Source organism: Lynx rufus, unplaced genomic scaffold, assembly GCF_022079265.1.
Source record: "Lynx rufus isolate CCGP_SWC_20201006 ecotype Redwood Valley unplaced genomic scaffold, mLynRuf1.p SCAF_2, whole genome shotgun sequence".
Lineage (NCBI taxonomy): Eukaryota > Metazoa > Chordata > Mammalia > Carnivora > Felidae > Lynx > Lynx rufus.
Window position 1 is genome coordinate 25,417,690 of NW_025814834.1, and position 26,779 is coordinate 25,444,468.

Genomic DNA, 26,779 nt, shown 5'->3' on the forward strand with positions numbered 1-26,779 from the left:
GCCTGAGGTTAAGAGATTATAAAATCTCAACTCTACCATTTGCCTTCTCTCCCACCCAGGGTCAAATGTATATATATGAACCAACTTCCATTTCTCAAAAGTAGCCAAAATAAGACAATTCATCTCTAGTGGTCCTTATGTCACATCCAGTGTGGGAAGTAGGTGGATCCTTCGGAAATCCAGATATTACACTTAAGGGCCATAGACATTATTTCATTGATCCTAAGAACGCAGGGCTAGCTACTACAGAGAGACCCAACTATTCTTTCATAGTAACCTGGCTAGTACCAAGAACCATAACTCACTGGAAAGTTCATCATCCTATTTAACCTCGAATCCTCCTATACCAGGTACAACAGATTCCTCTTAATATGGTTATATTTTTTTCAGCTTTTATCATAGAATATGATTGACCAATTTACTTTATTTTTTGATTCTCTCCACCAGAATGCAGCCTGCTATGTCCCAGGAATCTTAACAGTGCCATTGCCTCTTCTACGTTTCTGACTCTCTAGTCTCAGGCCCTGCCTGACAACTGTATTCCTGCCATATGGTCCCGGCTCATGCCTTAGTTCCGGCTCTTGTTTTTCTCATTAACCTGATGCTAAGATTTCTGGCCTTGGCTGTACAGTGAGGATATCTCTTCTCCATCTGGAGGTCCCCCTAGCAAAACTTGGACCAGGAGAGGCCAAATGAAATAAGCAAATGCAACCTTAACCTATGTATAAACTCATGCTAACAAAAAAAAGTTATTAAAGTGTCATATAAATATATTTATCATGTGCCTTATTTATCATGAGCCATCCAAATATGTGTTATAAATATTTTGCAATGCTTTCAAATGCTTAGCATTGATTTTATGTATCATGTAGTATATGATTTTTATATAACTTTGTATATCTTATATAACTATATATCTTCAAATCTTATCACAAGACAAAAGAAAATAAAATTTAAAAAAACTTAAGGTTTGTAGTATTTCCTGACCTTTCCTTGATTTTATTAGACTATTTTGCCTGTTTACTACCAAATTGCAGCAGTTTGAGACCACAGCTTTGAAATTCACTACAAGATTGCACAGTAGAAGTCCATAAATCACATGACTTGACTTGTCTTAAGAACATACAGCTGTAGGATTTGTCTAAAGCAAGATTCATTATAGCTTTAAATGCCTAGTTACCATTAAGTCTTTATCAAGCCACCTGTGATTTAAACTTACTTCTTTAACACAATGTCCGTAGTCCATAAAGTCAGCTAACTCCTTGCCCATAGGGAAATTACTTTCAATGTGTCTTCTGTTCCCTTTCACTGAATGCCATGATTCTGTCATAGAGTTACCTTGATGTCACCTTGGTGAGCAGCGAACCTCATGATTTCAAAGGCCTATTTAGTTTTAAGCTTTCAACTGCAAAGTAGAAGTGTTTATCTTTATTCTGTAGAACCTAATTATATTTTCAGCTATATAATGCTGCCGTTCCTAGTTGAAACTTACTCTGCTGACCCATCATCAGCAGGGTATGTGAGTTGTTTTTCTTGTAGTGGTAATAGATTGGTACTGATCCTCTCGTATCCTTTTATATAATACCTATTTTGGTATGTATTTTCAATACTGGCTAACCAAAACAAGGGAGACCATTTGTGGCTGGGGAATAAAGCAAGCCTAACTTTGGAATACATTATTGTGGGTGTTTTAAGTGACCAGATTATATGAGAGGAAAAAGGAAAGGGCAAGTGTAGAAAGAGTCCATTGTACTGGTGGTCAGAAATGTTCTGAAGGGATAACTGAAAATGTAAGGAGTCTCATTTTGGGGGCAAAAATGTAATAGACCATATTTTTAGAAGCACATATCTTAGATGTTTAGAGTAGTATTGAGAGTCATAATAACTAGTAACTGAATTAATTGCTGAACATTAAGAAATAGAGAAAATGATACTTATTTTATTCTTTTACTTGTCATTGTTTTTGAAGCTTTTAAAAATATATCTTTAGGTTATTTCACTTCTAGAATTTTATAAATTTCAATTCATGGTTCCCTGTATTAAAAAATAACATTTATTATTAAGTACTGCTGGTGGGAATGCAAACTGATACAGCCACTCTGGAAAACAGTATGGAGGTTCCTCAAAAAATTAAAAATAGAACTACCCTACGACCCAGAATTTGCACTACTAGGTATTTATCCAAGGGATACAGGTGTGCTGTTTCGAAGGGGCACATGCACCCCAATGTTTATCGCAGCACTATCGACAATAGCCAAAGTATGGAAAGAACCCAAATGTCCATCAATGGATGAATGGATAAAGAAGATGTGGTGTATATATATATACAATGGAGTATTATTCGGCAATCAAAAAGAATGAAATCTTGCCGTTTGCAACAATGTGGATGGAACTGGAGGGCATTATGCTAGTGAAATTAGCCAGAGAAAGACGAATATCATGACTTAACTCATATGAGGAATTTAAGATACAAAACAGATGAACATAAGGGAAGGGAAGGAAAAAATATAAAAACACAGAGGGGGAGAAAACATAAAAGGCTCTTAAATATAGAGAACAAACAGAGGGTTGCTGGAGGGGTTGTAGGAGGAGGGATGGGCTAAATGGATAAGAAGCATTAAGGAATCTATTCCTGAAATCAATGTTGCACCATATGCTAAGTTGGTTGTAAATTAAACAATAAATAAACTTTAAAAATAACATTTATTATTATTATTATTATTATATTTATATTTTCTATACACACAATCAAAAAATACAACTGAGGCAAGCCTAGAAGCTCATATTTTGAGAAATGACTATAGAAATGAATTTTTATATAACTATAAAAAGTTAACTTTTTATTTCTCTTTTTATTTCTCAGATGCCAATTAAATGGATGGCTCTGGAGTGTATACACTACAGGAAGTTCACCCATCAGAGTGATGTTTGGAGTTATGGTAAATAAATCTTCCTTGTGAATTAAGGGTTTTAAGGCAAAATTAAATATATTAGGTTCATGTGAAATATCTTAAACCAACTTATTTTATTGTGTTGGAAATACTTATAAGCCTTGTTTCTTAAAGGAATTAACTCTTTGCTATTCCATAAAAAAAAAAAACCTCTAAATAATATTATCTGCCTTTTTTTTATTCCTTCATTCTCTAAAATGTAATATGTTAATATCTCAGTTGAGTTGTCTACCATAATCTTTGGTTTGGTAGCAACTTTTGTGATCATTTTGACAGGAAAAAAAAAAAGTCAACTTTAGTTTAGGAACAATGTCATAGAACCTCATGGCCTTAATTATCAAAAACTCTTTGAAAACATGTTAAAAATGAAAGAATGTCTGTTCTATAATAAGAAAGAAGTTATTGTAACAAAGAACAACAATTACTGAAAGCAAATAGGTGAAAGCACTAAATGTGAGGGGAGAGATATGAGAAGATTACTAATCGCACCTTTGATTTTAATTTAAAAATTACTTTGGAATAAACAGACATATTAGAGAGTGAATAATATGAACTGGAAAAGAGTGGTCTTCAAACTTAGAACATTCATGTAATGCATTTAATTTAATTGTTGAAATGAGATATTTAGCATCTGTCTATTCACAACCTAAGTCCATCCAGATATTAATGAGAATGAATCAATAGCTTTTCTAAGTTTAAATAAAACCAGTATTTCTTACAAATTAAAAGCACAATGTCCATTTAAGGAAAAAGGGAGTGGTGGGTCTTGAAAGCATGATACAATTTAGTTCACTCAAATTTAAACTTTGCTTTATCTTTATTATTGTTTTTTTTAGGCAAAAGATTTAAGCTATTCAATCATTAAAGAACTTACACCTCTTATCTAGAAAAGCACAAATTATCTTTAAAAAAAACTTAAGAGGCTCTTGGGTGGCTCAGTTGGTTAAGCCTCCTACTTTGGCTCAGGTCGTGATCTCTAGGTCCATGGGTTTGAGCCCCATCTTGGTCTCTGTGCTGACAGCTCAGAGCCTAGAGTTTGCTTCAGATTCTCTGTCTCCCTCTCTCTCTGCCCTTCCCCCGTTGGCGCTCGCGCATGCTCTCTCTCTCTCTCATCTCTCTCTCTCAAAAATAAATATTTTAAAAAATAAAAGTAAAATAAAAATAAGGCATTTCTTTAAAGTGTTTTTTTTCCTCCTCTATACATGTATGCTATAGGTTTAAAATTTCCATGTAAGGCCTCATGTGTTCTACTCAGCTTAGAAGTAGAAAGTGTGATGTGTTTGAGATTTAAACAAGTATAGGAAAATGCTTGTAAAATTTAGTTGTTGAACTGTAAGGACTTAATAGAAAAATAAATCTATTATATATATTATATGGTACAAATTAGCTTATATATTATATGATAGAGATAAATCCATAGATTATATTTTATATGATAGATTATATATTACACACACATTTTGATATATGTCATATACTTTTTTCTTTTTCTTTTCCCTTTTTCCTATGTATGTTTCCCTGAAATAAATGTAACAGTCTACTACAGTCAAATTTTAAATGGCCTCTAAAATAAGTAAGTAGGCAGATAGATGATAGATAGATTGATAGAGAGATGATAGATAGATAGATAGATAGATAGATAAGTAGTACTCTGCTTTGAAATATAGCCCAGGTCATCAATCCATACCCATAAGGCATTTTAGGATTTTTATGATATACTATAGTTGATTGCAAATGGTATACAAGACAGAAACATAATGTTGTTTACAGTGAACCTTTGTAGAAAATTGCCACCGGGTTCATCTTTATTTTTACAAAAATAAATATGCATTGGCTATGGTTTATATCTCTGGATGATAGAATTGTATGTTTTGAGAATGTTTCTGATTCAGTTTTCCTGTAATTGTCCTTCTGCATGAAGCCATCTCTGTTTAACCCTATCTTGTCACTCCTAAAAAGATTTAATTAAATTATTACTGGCAGAAGTAGGGGTTTTGATGTTCCTGATTTTGTTTTTGTATTTATGTTTCTGTTTATTATATTTTCTATTATTTTGATTTGTAATTGCTTTGCATTTTTCTTGTAAGTTCTGATAGAGATATGAGGGCATATATTCTGTCTTCTATAATTGCATACATAAGTTCATAAAATGTCCTCATTAAATATATATTCTATAAATGTGTATTTAAAAATTTTTTTTCAACGTTTATTTATTTTTGGGACAGAGAGAGACAGAGCATGAACGGGGGAGGGGCAGAGAGAGAAGGAGACACAGAATCGGAAACCGGCTCCAGGCTCCGAGCCATCAGCCCAGAGCCTGACGCGGGGCTCGAACTCACAGACCGCGAGATTGTGACCTGGCTGAAGTCGGACGCTTAACCGACTGCGCCACCCAGGCGCCCCTAAATGTGTATTTATATTGACTGACTGAATAGAAATGGACAGCCATCCAGTTCTTAACTTGTTCCAGTCTGCCTCATGGACACTGAATCTTAATTATTGGCTCTAGGAAGTCATTTTTTAATATGCAAAATTAAGTAGGATTTAAAAAAAATTAAGTTTATTTATTTGTTTATTTTGAGAGGGAGAGAGAGAGAGAGAGCAGGGGAAGGGAAGAGAGAGACAGAGGGACAGAGAGAGAGAGAGAGAGAGAGAGGGAATCCCAAGCAGGCTTCATGCTGACAGCATGGAGCCCTACATGGAGCTCGATCTCACAAACCCATGAGATCATGATTTGAACCAAAACCAAGAGTCACTCAACTGACTGAGCCACCCAGGTGCCTCATAAGTAGGGTTTAATAAAGATCAATCAATTAAATTGTGTCGCTAATTACATTTTTATATAAGAATTATAAGATATAAATATTAATCAAAAAATCAGGTAGTGATCTTATTATAAAGGATAATTGGCAATTCACATATACTTTTATATTTTAAGCTTTGTATTTTTATTATTAGTCAATGATAACTGTTATGAACTAAAAATGAATAAATAATTCATTACAGATGGACATGGAAAAGAAAGCATGGTCCTAATTAATGGATTTTATATTAAACCATATTTTGCATATTATATGCACCAATCAAAATTCACCTGGTGAGACTCCTATACACATACAGCTCTTTCTGAACTTATAATCCTTAACCTTAAGAAATGATAACTTCTTAATTGTATAATTATTAGATCACAAAGAAGAGGTCTGTTATGTGTATAGTATTGTTCAAATCAGAATCATTTTCATCAATGCTAGCTATTTGCATGTTAATATTTAGGGTATTTGCTTTTACAGAACAAATCACTCTTCTAGTGATTCAAGAAGGTGGTTTCATTATCTAAGGGATCAACTATTATTGATTCCTTTCAATTTTGTGATGCCTACTTCACATGTATTATGGTATATATGGATCATTCCTCACTCAGGGTCTCACAGGTATTAAAGAAATAAATCTCTGTGTGTGTGTGTGTGTGTGTGTGTGTGTGTGTGTGTGTGTTTTCCACTTGTTCTCTTTGTGTGAGTTAAAGAGAGAGCCATGATTATTTATCATAACATAAGGTATTCATTTTGGCACCACAGCTTAGCCCATAGGGCTTTTAATAACAAAGAGGTTAATGTCAAAATTAGTCAACATCAGATTTTGCCTGCAATCATATTTACTTAATACTAGATACACATGTTTATAGTAAATTGTTTGATAGACTCTAATGCGGTGTAGTGAAAATTAACTAGAATCAGCAAATGTTAACATTACTTAAAAGTAGACATGGGGAAAAGATTCTGTGTTCTGATACGCACTCTGAATTGTCTCTGCTACTCATTAAAAATTTCAAGACAATAATAAGATAATTGAATTTCCCACAAAGATTTTGTCACTGGGCTTCTGCTAATGAATATAGAAATCTGAAGAGCTTTTCTTTAGTCTAATTTTGATTGCCTTCTAGGGAGCTTTCTTTTGTCACTGGCATACTGCTGGTTTATTCAAAGTATGTTGTTAATATGCTTATGTAAATATTTGATCTCCAATTTAGGAGTTACCATATGGGAACTGATGACCTTTGGAGGAAAACCCTATGATGGAATTCCAACCAGAGAAATCCCGGATTTATTAGAGAAAGGAGAACGTTTGCCCCAGCCTCCTATCTGCACTATTGACGTTTACATGGTCATGGTCAAATGTAAGATTGCAAAATAATTTCATCATCACCATCATCACTCTTAGTAAAGCAATAGTATAGATTAATCTACCTGCATAATGTTTTTGTATATTGAAAAATGTAAAAGTCCAAAAATAATTATGAAAAGATCATGTAAACACCTGCGTTTTTGTGATTATTATGAATAGGAAGCAATATCATGCTTCCATGTTATGAAGTCAAAATTATATGACTCTTTCTCTTCTGATTCATTTCACTTTGATTCTTATCATTTCCATGACAATCACATTGTCTTTCATAAAGAGATGTAATTAGTTACAATAATGTTAGTAATCTTTATAGGAAAATAGCAGTCTAAACAAATGATCTGATATAAAGAAAGAAAGCTTGAAGCTGATAGTTGAAAAAATGAATTAAATGGAAATAGGTTTACCAGTTTTAGTCAACAGGAAATTAGCAGGACAGAATGGAAAGTAGGAAGACATGAATCTACAGTCAAATAAAAAGATTATGAATGTTTACTTTTTTTTTCAATTTGATCATTTGTTTACATCAAACGCTCTTACTTTTTTTTCCTCCTTTCTATGCCCCAGACACATACGTATTATAAATATGTTTTGGCAGCCTAGGCTCTTAATTTAAATAGAATTAAGGAAGTCTCTGGAGTTTCCTAGTTAATTTAAGTGAGATTAACATTCAGCAATCTTTCTTGTGTAATCTGGGGTTTTCCCCTTTCGATTTACACAGGGTTAGCAAAGAAACAAACTGGTGAAGGTGAATAAGCATCTTATTAATAAGAGACTTTGGACCCAGGTCTACTCAGATTTATATTCATGACATGTGTGATACATTCTGACAGTGAGGAAAGAAATAAAAAATGTGCCTTCCAGTTCAGGTCAGCATGCCCTTTTCTCTAAGCATAGTTCTATTTACTCAATATTTAGTTAGAAAGAAACGGATACCTCCTGGCGAAGTTAACCTTTTTAGGTTCTAATAATTCCAGAAACACCTATTTTCTCATTAGCATCTTGGTATCAACAGCAATTTTGTGTGTGTGTGTGCAAATGGATGCATACAGTGCAGCTTTATTAGGAGAGGGAAAAAAATCAGGTGATATTAATGATACATGAAATGACACCCAAAGACTTCCCAGAACAAGAATAAAAATTGAACTCCCAGAAAAAAGAAACTCACTTTATAACTTTATTGAATCAAGCATCTTCAGTAGTCATCTATGCAAAAAACCTTAAAAACATGCATACATTATATAATTTGATCTCATAAGTAGCATAAGAAATGATTTATATACTTCATTTTGATACTCTGATGAAACAATGAGAAATCAGGAACAGATTTTGCCTAATAGAGAGTTTTACCTTGCTTTTATGAGTTTTAATACCTAAGAAAAGGGTCACTTGACAAGAAAATCAAGGAAAGCTTAGTACTTGTATTCTTGTGATCTCATCAGCTAAGCAGAGCCTGGGGAGATAAGACCCACTTTATCTAGACTCCCAGCTAAATAATAATACATACCTTGAAAATTGCTGATAGTATTTTTATGCTGCAAAGGTTACTAGTTAGATAAGCTAATGGCTAGTGCTGAACAAACATTACCAATTACTTTGCATTGTTTTTTTTTCTCCCACCAGGAAAAAAAACAGCTTGAGAAAGTTGCTTTCTATTTCTTTCCCCACCCCCACCCCCTCCCCTGTGCTGGTGCACTGCATTGTAACTAAAATTTGTATTCTATGTCACTCCTAATAGAAAATAATAAATTATGTCCCCATCAACTCCTCTATAGCCATCCAAGAAAAATTTTAAAAAAAGAAAGAAAGAAAAAGGAAGCATTCTCTCCACTTAAGAAAAAAATATAGGAGATTCTGTAAGTTCCTATAGTTAGCCTAGGGTAATGTTTCATAAGAAGAAAAATTACTTTTAAATTAGATCAACAGAATAAAAAGTTTCTCTTATTCACATTTACTTATGAACATCAACAAACTGCTTGAGATAGAACCTTGCCTATTGGATTATTTCTTTCTTTAGCTTTCTTTGTTTTTTTTAGATCATTATTACTAAAACAGTATTTTTCAAACAGCCTATGTTTTCGTAAAATTTACATCCTACTTCTTCCTAATTATGGATAGATACAGTGACCCTCTTACTGTGTGTGAATTTCTAGGCTGGATGATTGATGCAGACAGTAGACCTAAATTTAAGGAACTGGCTGCTGAATTTTCGAGGATGGCTCGAGACCCTCAAAGATATCTAGTTATTCAGGTTGGTACATATCTGGACGCTGGAACTTTGTAAATCACCATTCATAAATCGATTAAGCAGAATATTATGTGAAATGACTTATGGAAAAGAGGTTTCTAGTTGATGTCAGAACTCCTTCTAGGAATCTTGCCTTAGTATTCAAGTGCCTCTGCTATTGAATGGCCAGATAATTATGATTATCCATATACATAAGAAGTCCTTATCCTCAGATAAACCTTCTAGCACTCTGCTTTTTGTTAACATTATGCGTTAAGTCATGTCCATTATTATAATCTTCCCTTTCAGAATAAAGGGAAGATGGATTTTTGTTTTAATCTTGTCCAGGTTTTAAGACAGTGAATTAAAAGTGTCAGTATATTGCATTCAATTTCCTAAAATATATTTATAAATATATTTTGTTTTGTTAAGGGAGATATACAGTATCCAAGCAATAACTCAGATTCCAGTGAATGGATGTACATATGAATCAAATAACAGTCCAAAAGAACATTTTATATTAAACACTAGAATCACTGGATTGGATAATTTAAAAATTATAATATATTTCTCTATGATTATTTTGCCTAAATCATAAACAAGTGGACCTTGGGTTACACTGAACTAATTTTCCTCAATGAAACAAGGTAGCATTTATCTTCCTATTAATAGTCTGCCATGAAGATAAAAGTCAGGATTTAGAATCTAATAGTTCCTAGTTATTTTTCTCCCAAATTAACTTGCATAAACCACTTATATACAAAATGTCACATAATTTTGAAAAATAAAAAAATCATATTTAAGAAATATAGGAGGCAAAAAAAGAGTAGGGTTTTGGTGTCTCTCCCACCCTTGTTTATATTATTTGCCACTTTTGCTGTGATTTTTAAAGCTATCACTTTAACAGTGTCATTCTATAGAATAAATCATGGGGGCGCCTGGGTGGCTCGGTCTGTTAAGCATCTGACTTTGGCTCAGGTCATGATCTGGTGTTTCGGGTATTCGAGCCCCGAGTCGGGCTCTGTGCTGACAGCTCAGAGCCTGGAGCCTGTTTCAGGTTCTGTTTCCCTCTCCCTCTGCCCCTCCTCTGCTCACGCTTTGTCTCTCTCTCTCTCTCTCTCTCTCTCTCAAAAGTAAATAAACATTAAAAAAAAAAAATCATGGAGCCTACATGTCCTGATAACTCTACTCTATCAAACCAACCAAATAAAATACAGTAAAGATTGAGAAGTCAATTGCCCTTTATTGCTTACTCTTAAAGTCACAGCTCAAACAACATCTTGGCAATGAAGCCTATACAGTTATTCTCACGTCTGAAATAGATTATGCCTCCCTCAAAAGAGCCATAGCATACTGCCATAATTACCTCTAATGGCGTTTATCACATTCTATTAAATGTATTTATCTTACCGTGTCATATCTAAGTATGTTACAAGTTCCTTTGTGACTGGTAAATGTGTTAAACAGTTATTTTTTAAACAAGTGCATGAATTTTCAACCACTTGTTTTGATATTACATAAATTTGCTGCAAAGTCCATATATTTAAGATGAAGAATCTTTGTTTGTTTGTTTGTCTGGTGGGCAAACTTTTAGGGTGATGATCGCATGAAGCTTCCCAGTCCAAATGACAGCAAGTTCTTTCAGAATCTCTTGGATGAAGAGGACCTGGAAGATATGATGGATGCTGAGGAATACCTGGTCCCTCAGGCTTTCAACATCCCACCTCCCATCTATACTTCCAGAGCAAGAATTGACTCAAATAGGGTAAGAAATGATTATATACCACCTCCCATGTTATTTCTGAGAAACAAATCATGCAAACATATTATAAGCACTGGAATTACAAAATAATTATACAGCTCAATTCCGGGTGATTCCTAGATTAAAAACATACTATACCAGGGAAAGACATGCCATATATAGTTAATTTTGAAACACAAACATAGGTAATAGAATATGTACTCTGAAGTATTTTTAAAATTTCAAAAAGAGGAATGTTGCTTTTGTCGTATGTTACTTAAATCTTAGTTTTAAAAAAAATCTACAACCAATTCAAGCTAATAGAACTCTGTGTTTATATAAATGAAAATTCTTAACAAGATAGGCTCTTTAAAAAAGATGATAGGACTTATTTATTAGTCAAGAGGTGATACAAGTACAACCTCTTTCACTCAAGAGACTTTAAGTATTTCCTGTCACTTTGAAGTCGAAATAGAAAACTGCAATACTTTGAACTATATCAATCCTTTTGGGGGGACTGCTGAACCAATTCTAAGATGTAGATTTAGGTTTTGAAAGAAGCTTCTGAAAAGAACTTGCATTTAATTTTAAATATTAAGCACACTCTATACGACTATCATTCTTCTTCTGAAAACTGTCAATCCATGTGTTCATTCATTTGTTTATTTTTTAAAAAAATATTTAATGTTCAGTCAACATGTATTGAGTACTCCTACATGTAAGGCATGATTAGACACTTGAGATTCAAAGTATTTTGACATAATCCCTGGCTTCAAGAAGTATCCAGCCTCCTTCATTTAAGAACATTATCATAGCTGGTGGAACAGACAGCATTCTATTTGTCTCGACCACAAGCATAAGAAACCTTTCAACTTGCTGCTCATTTTCATAAGTGAAGTTCTTTGCTTTATTTCAGATCCACAGCAATAATAACATAACACTTACCTGGTGTTTACCCCGTGTCAACATATATATAAACCTGGTGTTTACCCTGTGTCAACACATATATATTAAGTCTCTTATTCCTTACAACAATATCATTAGGTTCTATTAACATTATCTCCATCTTAAAATGAAGAAACTTGTCACAATTAAGTGATTTGACTGGTGTCCTACAGTTAGCCAGTGGGAGAGTAGGATTCTAATGTAGGCAGCCTGCCTCTATCACACATACTGCTGCCTCAAAGTTATTGGAACATGTTATTTTCATCATATGGTTGTTTTTCTTGACATAGACCTCAATGTTTGAGATAAATGCAGTTTGAGAAATCCCCTGGGTGATTACGAAATGCATCCTCCAACCTCTCCCATACCTTTTGCTCATTTGCTCCATTTAGAAGGGCTGATGTAGAAGAAGGCAAAATAAATACCTCAATTTTTATTTTCTATGAAAAATATGTCAGTGCTTCCCAATGGGGAGAAGACAACTAAAAGGTTTGCAAATTAAATCAATACTCATTGAACATCAGTCTTGTTTATAGGAAGGAACAAAGTCCTTAAGGTATATAAAGGAAGCAACTTTCCCCCCTCCATATACTTAGCAACATGGCCAAATTATAACTTTGGTGATTGTAATTTTATGTGACAAATGTATTGCTTTTCTTAAAATAGAGACATTTCAGAAAACAGTTTTCCTTCCTTAACATGAAATGCTATAGGACCAAGAGCTTGAATCTTTTTCTTTTCATAAGGCGTCTCAGATTTCAACTTTCTGTTCATTTTAATTTATGCTCAATGCAAGGAATTCTTAATAAAGGTTTGAATTAACTAAATGAAATTAGTGAGACAAAGTAGAAGCCACATGAGAAATTATTTGGCCTTCAGTTATCATTTCTTATTCCACATTATTATTTAAACAATGTTATCTGTAGATTTCTTTTTAGTTTTTCAGGTCTTTGTTAGGGGAATTGTGCTTAAATACCATTTTATTTTCAGGCATTAAGAGGCCTGATTAATCATCTGTGTTTTCCTATTTAAAAAAAAAATCTGGTTTTATGTAACTTCATCTGTGTTTTCCTATTTTAAAAAACTTGGTTTTATGTAACTTCCATGGTAATTTCTAATTTGTGCAAATGCTATTTTCCCTTTTTCTTCCTAGAAAGCTAAGTTATATTATTTTATAGTTAGAAAATAAATTACTTCAGTTTTAGGTTCTGTGGCCAACTTATGTGGTAAGGGAATATCTTAAAGTGAATTTTAATCAAGTGTTTCTTGAGCATATTTGCTAAACTTCGAAACCAAAAACTAATTCGGCTTTTAAATATAGATTCTTTTGCTCACTAGCTGATAAATTTTACATGTTGTTCTTAATAACTTTACATCTTGTTTCTTCATATGTAAAATAAATACAATGGTAGTTAATTTATGTGATTGCTAAACAATTACCCTTTAAAAAGTGCCAGGCAAATACATACTTATTCTCTTTTAAGAATCACTCAAATTTCATTTGTACTTATTTCCTTTCCAATATCATATATCACAACGTTTTCTACATATTATCTAGAAAAACCTATTGATTCAATCACTACTTGACTGAGTACTTCTGCTGATGTGTTTTTTTTTTTTTTATAGCAAATAAGATATAGATGTAATTTATTCTATGGTGCTTTTATTTCAAAATCTGTATGTATTTTGATACATGTCATGACTTAAAAGCAATGAATCAATTAAAACTACAAAGCTGACATTTATCCAGCAAGTTGATAGATACAGATGCAAGTGTTGCTAAAAAACACCCAACAAATTTAGACCTGTTGTTGTTATTATTATTGTTATTGTTAGTACCATTTTAATACTATCTCAAATACTTTTATCACTATAATATACCAAAAATGCTTACTCTAGCATGATGAAAATGGAAGAACATGAGAAGCTGTGTAACTTCTACAAACTTCAGGTCTGTACATCTGTAAAATGAAGATTTAAAATCTACTCAGAAGTGCCTGGGTGGCTCAGTCGGTTAAGCGTCTGACTCTTGGTTTCAGCTCAGGTCATGATCTCAAGGTTTTGTGGGATTGAGCCCTGAATCAGGCTCTGTGCTGACAGCGCAGAACCTACTTGGGATTCTCTCTCTCTCTGTCTCTCTCCTTCTCTCTCAAAATAAATAAACTTCAAAATATCTGCTAAGAATATTGTGAAGGTTATCTTTTTAGGATACCTAAGTGTGTTCCCCATTGATGGATATGTAGGAGATGCTCAATAGTGTGGAAATTAATGAAGACCAAACAAATGAGAGAAGCGAAGCCTCTTTATTCAGAGCTTGTTATAGCAAGGGACTTCGCCGCTGCCACTTGCATTTTGGCAGAGTCTCAAACACAAGAGTGGGAAAGCTTTATAGTGGAGAAAAGGGAAGGCTTCAAGTATGCTTTGGTTGGAGGCTTTTGGCATGGGGAAACTATAAGAGGGTAGGTAATTAGAAGTGGGACATCCAGTGTAATTAGTTACAGGTACATATTTGTCTTTCTCTGGTTTGTCCTAAATTGAAAGTGGTGACAAAACTTAGAGAAGCTATTAGTTACTCAAGGCCTGACAACTTTGGTTAAGTTGTTACATATGTTATTATTTAGCTTCCTAGATTGCTGCTGGAGGTAACAATCTGGCTTCCTGCAAAACTTATATAACAGGACTGGCTTCCTGGCCTGTTTATTATAGATACGGTTTCCCAGGTAAGTTGCTATTAAGTTGGGGATTAGACTTCTGTTTTTATGTATGATCTAGCCATTGTCCATTTGTGTATTCAGTCTTTCAATAGGTTTTGGGCTCCATGACTGCCTTCTTTCTCTCTTGATATATTTATTTAAATACATAATGCCTGATTTTTTAAATTAAATCCTTGTACAATTTTTGAATTTCTGTGCAGATATTTTTCTGTTCATGTGGATAAGAATTGTCTTTTTCTTTTGAGTTACCTAGATTTATATTTCTCTGGCATAGTGAATTGTATACCAAATACAGGAGCAATGATAAAGATAGCTAATAACTTGATATGACTAAAAATATTTTAGCTTTAATAATATTGGAAATTTTAATTTAAAATCTTCAGTACATTTTTGTAGAGAAGGTTTCAATTGTTGCTGGATCATTCAGTCATTTGTGATGAATAGTTTTAAAGATGCAGTACTCTACATCTTTCCAAACATATCAGCTAGCTCTCAATTATCCAGGCCAGGGGAAGACAAAGGAATTATAGCTGCTGCACATTGGTGGAGCAGGTGACCCACAGTGGTTCTCTCATGACAATTTACACTTCTTTCACACTGCTAAGAAATAACTACATTAACAGATCTGATTTTTTCCTCCTCCTTTTGCCCTCTTTCTTCCAGAATAGGTTACATGGATAGGTTGAGAAATGAATAAAATGTAAGCAGAAGAAACAAAGGATGAAGAAAAATAAAGAAGCTTAGTATCTCAAAAATGTGATCAGTTTCTAAATAATTGGTTGTAGGCTGAATATTTGACTGCTCATAAAGTGGGATCTTACACACTTTATTTTGTGCTACTATCACTTTTCCCTCAAATTAAATTTTGTAACTTTGATAAAGATATCCTAGTAAGGCTACCACACACATTGTAATTCCCATTAAGAGTTTTACTAATTCATCACTTAGAAAAAATAGAGGGGCACCTGAGTGGCTCAGTCATTAGAGAGTCTGACTCTTGATTTCATCTCAGGTCATGATCCCTGGGTCATGGGATCAAGCCCCACATCAGGTTTCATGCTGAACGTAGAACCCACCTAGGATTGTCAATCTCTCTCTCTCTCTCTCTCTCTCTCTCTCTCTCTCTCTCCCTTCCTCTTTTCTTCTTCCCTGCTCATGCACGCTCGCTCTCTCTCTCTCTCTCAAATTAAAAAAAAGAAAGAAATGCAAAGCACTTTGGTTTCCCCTATAGGATTTATGATATTATGCCAAATATGCTTCCTAATGATGTATATAAACTAGAAGAAATTCAAGCAAAATGATGATGCAGGGACAGGAATATAATGATGTCACTTTCCATAATGACATTTGAAAATATAAGAGTTTCAATTACATTTGTTTTTACTGTTCAACAGATCAAAGCTATGATTTCTTATTTTATGGAATCATAAAACTAGTAATAATACTATCAGCTAAAACTTATTGACTGCTTACTATGACCAAGGTACTATTCTAAGTATTTTAAATTTACTGTTTCACTTTTATTTCACAAAGCCCTATTAGGTAGACACTAATATTCATCCCATTTTAAAACTTAAGAAAATTGAGCTGTGGAAAGTTTAGATAACACAAATGATAAGAAGCAAATCTAGAAATTGAGTCCAGCTTTCAACAATCCCACTTGGAGGCCATACGTAAAATAACAGTGTGGTAGGGGAAAGTTCCTCATTTCAAGTTCCTATTAAACTTCTTACTATGTATGAAACTAGCACTTTTCATTCACTTAATGGTAATTGTAAAAAAGAAAATAAATCGGATGTCAGGAATGCCACTTTTTAGAACAAACTCTGGCGTTACAGCCCTAGTTATATCATTTAACTAAATTCAGTTTCTTCACTTTAACGATGAGAAAATTGAGCTATATTGCCTATTAAGTTCTTTCTAATTTTAAAAGTACCTTATTATCAAATGAATTTTTGAACTAAGTATTATATTTTATGAATTTATGTATTATCTTCTGGCAAATATTTAATTGGAAAATGTCCCAAAGCATTTTGTATTGCCTCTGCACCACATGCTTGTGTCCTTATGTGATTGAATATAGAAGAGAAAAACTTAAGGACACAAGTTAAGGAAGCATCTCATAGCTAAATGATGTAGTGGGAGAGTTTTGTGATGATATAACAATGTTACTCTGGTTGCAATTTACCAAGGATCAATATCAATTCTAACAACAGCTGCTACTTGATGATAAATGATTGTAGTCTCAGGATATTGGTTTTACATTTCTTCCAAAATATGTCAAGGATTCCCACATCGTATCTTAGATGTGATTGGGATTTCTTTTTCTTTTTCTTTCTTTCTTTTTTTTTTTTTTTACTCTATTAAGCCAAAAGAAGGAGCTTTCTTACTATGACATGCCATTATCACTAAGTATTTTTTGTCCCAAAGTTTTTCCCATCTAAGTAATAATTTTTATATTGTTCAAGTTATTAATTAGGATGGAAGAGTAAATGAATTAATATGTTGGATATTTATCATGGGCTAGGCACTGTGTTGAACAATGAGGGTGCAGAGTTTCAAATCAAAGATTGGCCTAAAAAGAGTTTATATTTTAGTTGGGGAGATAGTATTCTGCAAGCAATATGCTAAGTATTTTGGGAAAAAGACAAAGGAAACCAAATTAGCCTAAGATCGTCATTCTAGCTGCATCATTATTAGAGGATGAGGGTGTAGCTTGGAACAGAAACAAGAGTTTCAATAGTGCAGGTCTGAAATGGGTCAGAAGGAAGGCTGAACAATAAAACAAACCAAACAACCAAACAAACAAATCCTATGTGAAAAAAGGCAAGGAGATGTTTTTTTAAGTATACTTTAAAAATCTTAGGTTTTGTAATATTTCCATATCTATACATGCTTGAGAGCTCTTATGTTATCAGAGGAGATGGGGTGAGCTTCCTCCCAAATTTTCTATTTTTTTCTTTGTTATGAAGGCTTGAAACATGACTTTGAAATCTCTTGCTTCTCATTAAAATCATCCAATTCAAGCTGATTAAAAAGCATCTGTAATCCAAAGTCAAAACAGTTAATAACTTTAATTTAAAATTTGCTTGAGACACAAATACTGAGTTAGTTCCATTTCAGGCTGACATAACAGGGTAATTTTGTAATGTACATTTATATTAATAGTTAAATACTTCATATTTTGTGTGAGAAATAATTGTTTAAGGAAACTAAAGAAACTTAAGGAAATAAAAAAAATCATCCAATTCAAAACAAAATCCTTTGTGGACTTCCTGAAAAACAACTCTTAAATTTCTCTCTTCTGTTTCTTTTGTCATGACCATAATTCAGGTCCCCTCATCACTTCACAGAAATTACTACAGTATCTCCTTAACTGACATCCACATTATTTTTTTTTTTGGAAATGGGCTCAATTTGTAAATATATAGTGTTTACATTGTACAAAATCAAAGACACTATTACTGAATATTTTGAGCACCTGACCATTTATCAGCACTAATTCTTTTCATTTTTTTTCCTCATTGGTTAAATGAGGATAGTATACCTATCATTTTTATAATAGGATAAATTTGAATGATATATGTTATATTAGATCTCTCTTTATATGATATATAATCCTATTGTCACCAATAGCTGAAGGATTTTTGAACATTTATCTTAGAAAATTCCATGGTCCTTCCAGTTGACCAGTGTCTGCAATTTATTTTCTACTATTCTCTGGCTCACATACACAAAATTTCTCAGAGCTCTAATCTTATCCCACATAGTTGATCTCTTTCAAAATATAGATCATGTTGGTGCTTTCTGTTCTAGTTCAGAAGTGTGGGTAGGTAGTTAATTTAACAAAGAGGTATCTTTCCTTATACAGTATAGATTTGCCTCTTTTTTCTTTTTTTAATTTTATTTTTTAACATTCTTTTTAAAGTTTATTTACTTAGAGAGAGAGAGAGAGAGAGGAGAGAGAGAGAGAGAGAGAGGAGTGGAGGGGCAGAGAGCTAGGGAGACATAGAATTTTCAATCAGGCTCTGCACTGTCAGCATAAAGAAAGCCCTGTGCAGTGTTCGAACTCATGAACTGTGAGATCATGATCTGAGCAGAAATCAGGAGTCAGATGCTTAACCAACTGAGCCACCCAGGTGCCCCAGGGATATTTGAGAATATCCCTCACCCTCTCAAATGATAGTGTTTATGCAGCAAAATATCAAGTGACCTTTTTGTGCTATGTTTTCTCTACCATGATTTTCTTAAAATATGGATATATTATTTTCCTTAGACTACTTTTTGTAAGCTTTTCTTTTCTTTTTATTTTCCCCACTGCTATCATTCTTTTATATCTTGCTAACAACCTCCTATGGATTTTCACTGGATTTAGATCATGATATCTTGTTAAACATAATGAGAAACCCTCTATACTACAAACTCTAGATTCTTCCTTTAATCTTTTATTTAGATATTACAAACAAAATCAATCTTTCAAGTTCTTAAGTAATAAAGAGATAAATTTTAGACCTCTTTCTCTAATTGTGTCTTCAGGTATCCTAAAAATTATTTCTGGCAGATTTAAACTTTGGGTGCATCTCCTTGTTGTAGTACATTATGATCTCCTCTATAGTTGTTTCTTTATTCTGCAGAGAATCTGCTTTTTCTGTTAGCAAATGACTGTCTATATTCCCTTCAACATTTTTTCTTATCATAAATATTAGTTATTCTCTTTTTCTCCAATCTGAACACAAAGTCTAGTTCTCCTCATGTGTAAAACTAGGACTAATGCCTATAAATGTGTGCTTACAAATGTAATAGAGGCGGAATATTTCCTATGTCATGGTAGATCAGAGTGATTTCTCCACTCGCACTACAGGCTGAAGGGGTAACAAGACATTTAGAACTTCCCAGCTTCAACCTTGATGGAGAAAAGAGGTTGGCAGTACACACATACATACAGACATCGCAACATATTATTTCTTGCACTTTCAAGTCTCATGCTCCCATTTCTACATAGACATGAACCTTCCTAACCACATCAACAATATAATCTTCTTCCCTATCACTTGCCAGTGACTTTTCCTTCCTTTCTGCTAGCATGTATATCCTTTTCTGGTTTTCCCTAGTTGAAATATAACCAGTAGAATAGATATATAACCAGGGTGGTTTTGTCCTTGACCCAAGTAAATAGATCAAATAAATATAATAATTTTCACCACTGACATGCCCCCTTGTAATATGAGATGGATGCCTAAGTAATTATAAAATCATGGAGTGTCAGAGCGGGAAGGGGTCTTAAAGGCCTTCTAGCACAAACCCTCTCATTTTATAGATGCATAAACCAATGCTGGAAAAAAGAAAACCTATCACTCAGCATTCTTTGCTTTTAAGGGAGAGGTGGGAAGCCATGTTGCAATTTTTCATGTCTAACATTCAATCCTCTGTTGGCTCTGTCTGTTTTTTTTTTTGCTGGTCAAACCATGGAAATCTTGATTTTGACTTCAAGTCTAATGAGATTTAGCATCAATTGGTTTAAAGGCTCCTGCTGGGAGTGCAATGAGAAGCCAAAGACCCTGCTGCTGTTTTGCCTCTTCTATTTATTCTTCTGTGAGACTCCCTGTAATCAAGAGTTAATGGTTCAGGAGGATCAAATGGAACCCATAGTGCCAAGAACAAAAACAAACAAAAAGAAACCCACCAAAAACAAAAAACAGGGACAATGACTGTCTGGGGACTTAGTAACTATCATAGGCTTGAAAATAAAATGATCCTTACACGTTTCACAAATGTTTCAAAAATTTTACCTGCAAACCTAAATATAGCCACCATTTATTGATCCCATTTTTATGTGTCTGGTTCTGCTCTGAGCTTTTTACTTTATACCCTTAATCTTCACAACAAGGGTAGATAAAAAGCATCACTGTTCTCATTTTATGAAGATAGAGACTGGAGATAGAGGTGACAAATCTTTTTGTTGAGATTTCCAGCTTGTATGATAAAAAGTGAGATTTGAACCCAGATACGTCTGGTCTACACTCTTTGCTTTTAACTTCCACCTTTCATTTGGGGAAAGAACATGTGAAATCAATATATCATCTCCAATAAATAATAATTAAAATTATTTAAAAAGCCTAATTATTCAAATGAAGTTCATTAAAAAATAGTTGGTACACATGTCTAGTTACTGTTATTTAAAAAAAATATTTAGTACAATCCTTATGAAAGCATTTTTACTCTAGTTTACAAGATAATATTTCAAAAAGTACCCTCACCTCCTCTTGAAACTTTTGGAGACTCAAAGTCCACTACAAAAAAATATAATTATAAAATCAGAGAGTCTCTTTCATTCTTGAAACATTCTCAAAAATAAGTGATAGCAGAAGAATGCTTTGAAACTTCCAAATTTGACATATGTAGCACTTTATTTTCACACCAGAACCCTCAATTCAGAGTAAACAAAAGTCCTGACCTAGTAAATGACTTGGGAAATTAGTTAAGCGCTTGGTTATTCAAGAACGAAACCAATGTCAGGTCTTCAGACTCCAAACTGAGTGACCTATCTAGTAAATAATGATTCATCTCAGAGAACTTGTATTCATTGTTGTCTGTAGCTTTTTATCAGTACAGGAGTGGCATACTGCCAGTCTCCTACAACACTGAGACACCATGGACCACAGCAATGCTGTTTGTTTAAGAAGAATCTGGTGTTAAAGAACGTTTCGGTGATCTTTATGAAATCATTTTACACTTAAGCAATTGTCGACTGGCATAAGAAACCTTTTAGAATAATCGGAAGAGGCTTTTTCCCTTCTTTGTTCAAATGTACTAAAGAAGAAAATCAGAGCTAGGAAAGGAAACAAAGAGGAGGGCGGGGCAGCTGGAGATGATACTTAGATTTGGAATGTTAATGAATGTTTTATCTAAATCATTTAGGCGGTTATTTTTTGGTATTATTGCCACAAGATTCCTAGCACTGCTGTACATTATTGGAAACATCTCATCAAGAAGCCTATTCTTTACTGTACTAGACCTGGGGAGCACAATTGTGAGTTTCCTTACCCTTTATACAATAGAATTGGGAGATTATCATCAACTTTCTATTCATATTTTGTGGAGGTTATTTAATTTATGTATATCTATATTTATTTATTTATTTTTACAAATCCATCTTTGTCTGCCAGAGCTCCCTGTTCAGGCCAGCCTGTTAGGGTGATTACTCCTGCAAAGGCTTGAGAAAGAGATGTTCTATTTCACTCTCAATAAGGATTGATGGCATTTTGAGAGGTTCAGAATATCCTTTGATTACTCCGGGAAACGGAATGGAGAAGATGGTTGTGGATAGTGGGGGGTGGGCTTGCTCATCAGCTTCCCTTTGTGCACTTTCTACAGTTGAGCGTACCCTAATCATAAGCATCTTGTGTTTCAGCCCCTTTCCTCGCTCACCTGCCCAAACGAAAAGTTCCCTTTTTCAGTTCAGAATTCTGACATACCGGAGTGATCTAAAGAGAGGCTAATTTGTGCCCTGTAGTTTTCACTCAGACACTGTAAATGAATGGCTGTGGACTAGCCTCTCATTACACTTGAGCAAAAGCTGAATTGAGAGATGGGTAGACCACCGTGGGAAAAATTCCAAATGCTATGACTGTATTCCTTATTGCAACATGTTTTTCACATTGTGATGACAGAAGTACTGCAAATCAGAGAGGGAAAGAAATTCAAAGTGTAATTCACAACTAATTTGGTTTGCTTTTTCCAACAATAATCATACGCATTGGTTAGTAACATCCATACTTAAGTGTTTTCTGTCCCTGGAAGAAAATAATAATGTTTAAAATCCTTAGCATATTGAAGATGTAGAATATACATAATTCAGATTCATCTGGAGTCTGGTATGGTCTCCTTTTAGTTGGAGCCAGGCACTGCATTAGTACCTGTGGTAGAGAGACCTGGCTATTGGATATTCTGGGTTGAAATTAATAAACTCATTCTTTTATTCCTAGTAATCCCATATATTTGTAAGAGTATGAGATGATTCAAAAAAGAAAAAAAACAAGAGGTGATATTATTATGTACCAGGTATCCTATTAAGTTTCTAATGTTTATTAGTTTATAGAATCTCATGAAGACTCTGTGAGGTATTTGCTATTATTATTGCCTATTTTGTATGTGAGGAAACTGAGGCATGGCTGTTAAATGACAGAACCAGGCAACCTGGCTGTAGCATCTGTAGAGGCTATGCTCTTCACCACAAGGATGCATTGCCTCTCACTCTGCTTTTGACATTTTTTTTCTGTTTTATTATTGCTAGAAGTTCAGTACTCAGAACTTTAAAGATGAATTGAGTACATCAGTAGAGAATTTTGACTTTTCTTGAAATTTTTTATCATCAAATTCCTTTAAAGGCTAATTTCGATCTTTAAAGGGTTTTCTGAATAGTCTTACTAGTAGCTGCTTATCCACTAATTCAGAGATTTTCACTCATCTCTGTCAGATAAGATATTATTTCAAGCAAGTAAAAAAGAGCAGCTCTCCATTCAATCTTATATTCACTGATCAAACATTTATTGAGTCATCTACTATGTATGTATCTAACCTCATGATTACCTTACTATAGCCACACCAGCCCTGACCTCAAGAAGTTTACAGGTAACTAAGGGCCAATAAAATGCAATGAGTAAAGTGTTACGATAGGGACAGGGAGTGCATAAAGGGTCATTTGAGCATGCTGTTGTTTTTAAGAAGGGAAAGTGATAAGGTCAGATTTGCTTCTAGTGAGAAAATTCTGGCAGCTTTTTGAAATGTGAACTAGAGACTGATTACTTGTTAAGGCAAAGGATATAGTATGTAATGTTTCATGTATGTGATGGGTTTTGATTTGGGTTTGGTTTTGGTTTTGTTTTCTTGGTATGAATGATGGTTTTGAGATAGAATCAACAGAATTTGGATACCAGTGGGATATTACAGAATGAGATAGAGAAATCAAAGTGACAGCATGTTTTCTAATTAGAATATTGGGGAGATGTTAACATTATTATTAGTGTAGGAGAACAGAGGATGTAGAATAAGGAAATATAATTAATATTTTGGAATATAAGTAAATACCACTCTTAGATCCTCAGAAATATGTGTCTAGAGCTCCAGTGAAATTAAGTCTTCATTTGGAAGTCATTATTATTCTGTATTCATGACATATTATTATTCTTTTTGAGAATAGTTTCAATAGAATATAGCACTAGCAGAGAGTAGAAAACAACTGACCAAAGAGTAAAGGCATGAAGTGGGAATTTCTTTGAAAAATTCTTCCATGTGAAGGAAAGAAAGGAGGCAGAATGTGAGCTCAGAGAGAAAATGGTGCCTTCAGTAGGAGCAAGTTCATTCATACTTCACGTAATCCCTTCTTTCTTTTTCCCAACAAGAAAAGTAATTTTCACCAAGACTTTGTGATGTTGGTCGATTTGACTGAAGACAGACAAGTGGGCAAGACTGAAGGGTCACATCTAGAGAAAAGTCTTCTGCTGTCTTACCATTTTCTCTCCTCTTCACCTCTTTTAGCTCTGTTTTCTCTCAGATTAATCTGAGTCTCCAGCATTTTCTTTCTGTGTTGTGTAGTATAATTTTCCCTCTTTTATCTGAAGCCTTGGTGATCAGCTCTTGGTTGATTTACCTTCTACTCCAAACATTTCACCAACATTTTTTGATAATTTTTTACAAAGTCAGTTAGTTGTCTCCCAAGGGATATCCAGACCAGTTGTAATAAAAAAAATAGTAACAAGTGTTCCACTGTATTCTAATTTTTAGAGTAAACTGACAATCAACATAAAGCCATTTAGATTCTATTCTCTCTATTATATGGAGAGCAAGGTTGTCAGAGACAGAGGAGAACAAAGACAGGTTAGGGAGCTTAAAAAGATTGTCTAGGGGCACCTGTGTGGCTTAGTAGGTTAAGCATCAGACTTTGGCTTAGGTCATGATCTCACAGTTCATGGGTTCAAGTCCCATGTCAGGCTCTGTGCTGACAGTTCAGAGCCTGGAGCCTATTTCAGATTCTGTGTCTCCCTCTCTCTCTGCCCCTCCACCGCTGGCACTCTGTCTCTTTCTCTCAAAAATAAATGCAGTGGTGAGGCATGTGAACACAGACTAATAAGGAGCCAATAAATCTGAGGACTCCCAAAGGTAGAAAACATGGCTTTTTAGAGGCACCATTCTCCTTGGATACATGATTGTTCAGTCTCACCAAGAGAACTAGGCACAAGGGAGAGAAAAAATGTGTGAAATATCAAGAGTTGAGACCTGGTAGAGCAGCTGCACCAAAATAATATGGAAACTTAAGGCACTAAAGGTTATATTGAGGGTCAGTTAAGTAATTAACCATGTGGTACAAGTTATTTTTTTTCTTAATCTATCATCTACCTAATTATATATCATTACTTACTTACTATAAACTGAATGCGATATAGGTTCTTTCTTTATAATCATTCACATATTTAAAAATGCTAACAAAAGAAGGAACATCTTTTCTCCATTTTAGGCTAAGGAAACTGGGACTCAGAGAAGTTGAGTAGCTTGTGACAGAGCTAGTAAGTGGCACAGGATTCAAACCAAATCTAGCTTACTTCAAAGTTCATGCTGATAAAATAATGTGTCAAGCAATTAAAGAGCACAAAAAATAAAAAGTCAGAAGATCTGATTGAATCAGAAAAGGGAATCACCAAAGTGAATGAATACAAGGCTATGGTCAGAAAAAGATATTTTTTAAAAATCTGTAATGGGAGTTTTTCCTGTTGTTATGATATAGCCGTGTGGTAGTAAAATTGAGGTTGAGGTCATAGGCAAGGAGGAAGCTCAGAAAATTATATATTCAGTGGCATTCATGGTGAAAGAATTAAGTATGAGTCAGATATCACGGAACAATTAGAATGATACCAATGAACAGTCTGGGTGTTGGAAAGTGCCTGCAAAGACTGCAGAAAATCACAAGGATCAGGACCTGTTGAATAGTCATTCAGTATGAACCTCAAAAAGAAAAGGGGTTTGAATGAATTTTGAAAAGCTATGATCTGGAACCTTGTAAGGTTCCACCATCAACCCTGGCTCTGATGCCTGAGTTGAATCATGGAATGAGCTTTCTTTACTGGAAAGGATGTTCTAAGGATGTTCTAAGGATGTGCAGCCTTCTGATTGCTCATGAATACCAGATTTTTGATAAGGAATAAACTTAAAGAACATTCTTAGTAAAGTGAGGGTAAAGCATCAAGGTTATGTGGAGCCAGACACATCCTTGGGAGTAGGGGTGGAGCCTCTTTAAGGAAAATAATGCAAAAATAAAAATCTTACTTTTTCAGAATTTACCAAATTCCAAAACCATGTGAACCCATGACGGACTCTGGCCTTGGAAGGGGCTATACAAAGCTTTAAGCTTTATCATTTTAAAGTGAATTCATTCTGGGCAGAGAAGGTGAGAAACCATGCAAGAGTAATGGCTTCCAGGAATGAATGTATTCTTGGCTTAAAGAGCATATTAGTGAAAGCTTCCTTTGGGGTTTCTGGTATTTAGAAACTCAAGATGGATGGTGTTGGCCCTGGAAATTTAATGTAGTAACAAAGAACTCTTTATTTATTGTGCTTCTTTCCTCCCTCCTGGAGGAGGATGGTCCAGCATTTTTAAAAATTTTATTTGTGGGCTGATAAACATTTTATGAATGTTCACCTGACCATATGCTTAGGATGTGCTTGCTACTTGCTTTTGCTCTTCTCTTGACCAGAATTTACAAGCAGAAGAATATGAAGGTATTTCAAAGCAAATAATTCACAACCTGGGCTTATGTCTAGCTCTCCTGGAAATATCTTCTCCTGCATAATTGACATCCAATATGCTTTTGTATGGTAACAGGCTGAATGAAAATCCTAGAAGTTCTGTCAGAGTGCTAATATTACTTTTAATTTTTCTCACCTGAGCTTTTGATTACCTACTTTTCAGTAAGCATTAAGAGATCGGTCTTAGGAACAATCAACATTTCTTCTCACTTACTGTTTTTGG

At 34.2% G+C, this 26,779-nt stretch overlaps 1 protein-coding gene across 1 annotated transcript in view; it reads left to right on the forward strand.

Moving 5' to 3' along the window:
* ERBB4 (erb-b2 receptor tyrosine kinase 4) overlaps positions 1–26,779 on the forward strand; it is a 730,912-nt gene that overhangs the window by 685,216 nt on the left and 18,917 nt on the right. Inside the window, exons 23-26 of the mRNA XM_047082226.1 lie at positions 2,864–2,939; positions 6,979–7,125; positions 9,284–9,381; positions 10,952–11,122. Coding sequence (XP_046938182.1) covers positions 2,864–2,939; positions 6,979–7,125; positions 9,284–9,381; positions 10,952–11,122 — 492 coding nt within the window. The remainder of the gene's footprint in view (positions 1–2,863; positions 2,940–6,978; positions 7,126–9,283; positions 9,382–10,951; positions 11,123–26,779) is intronic.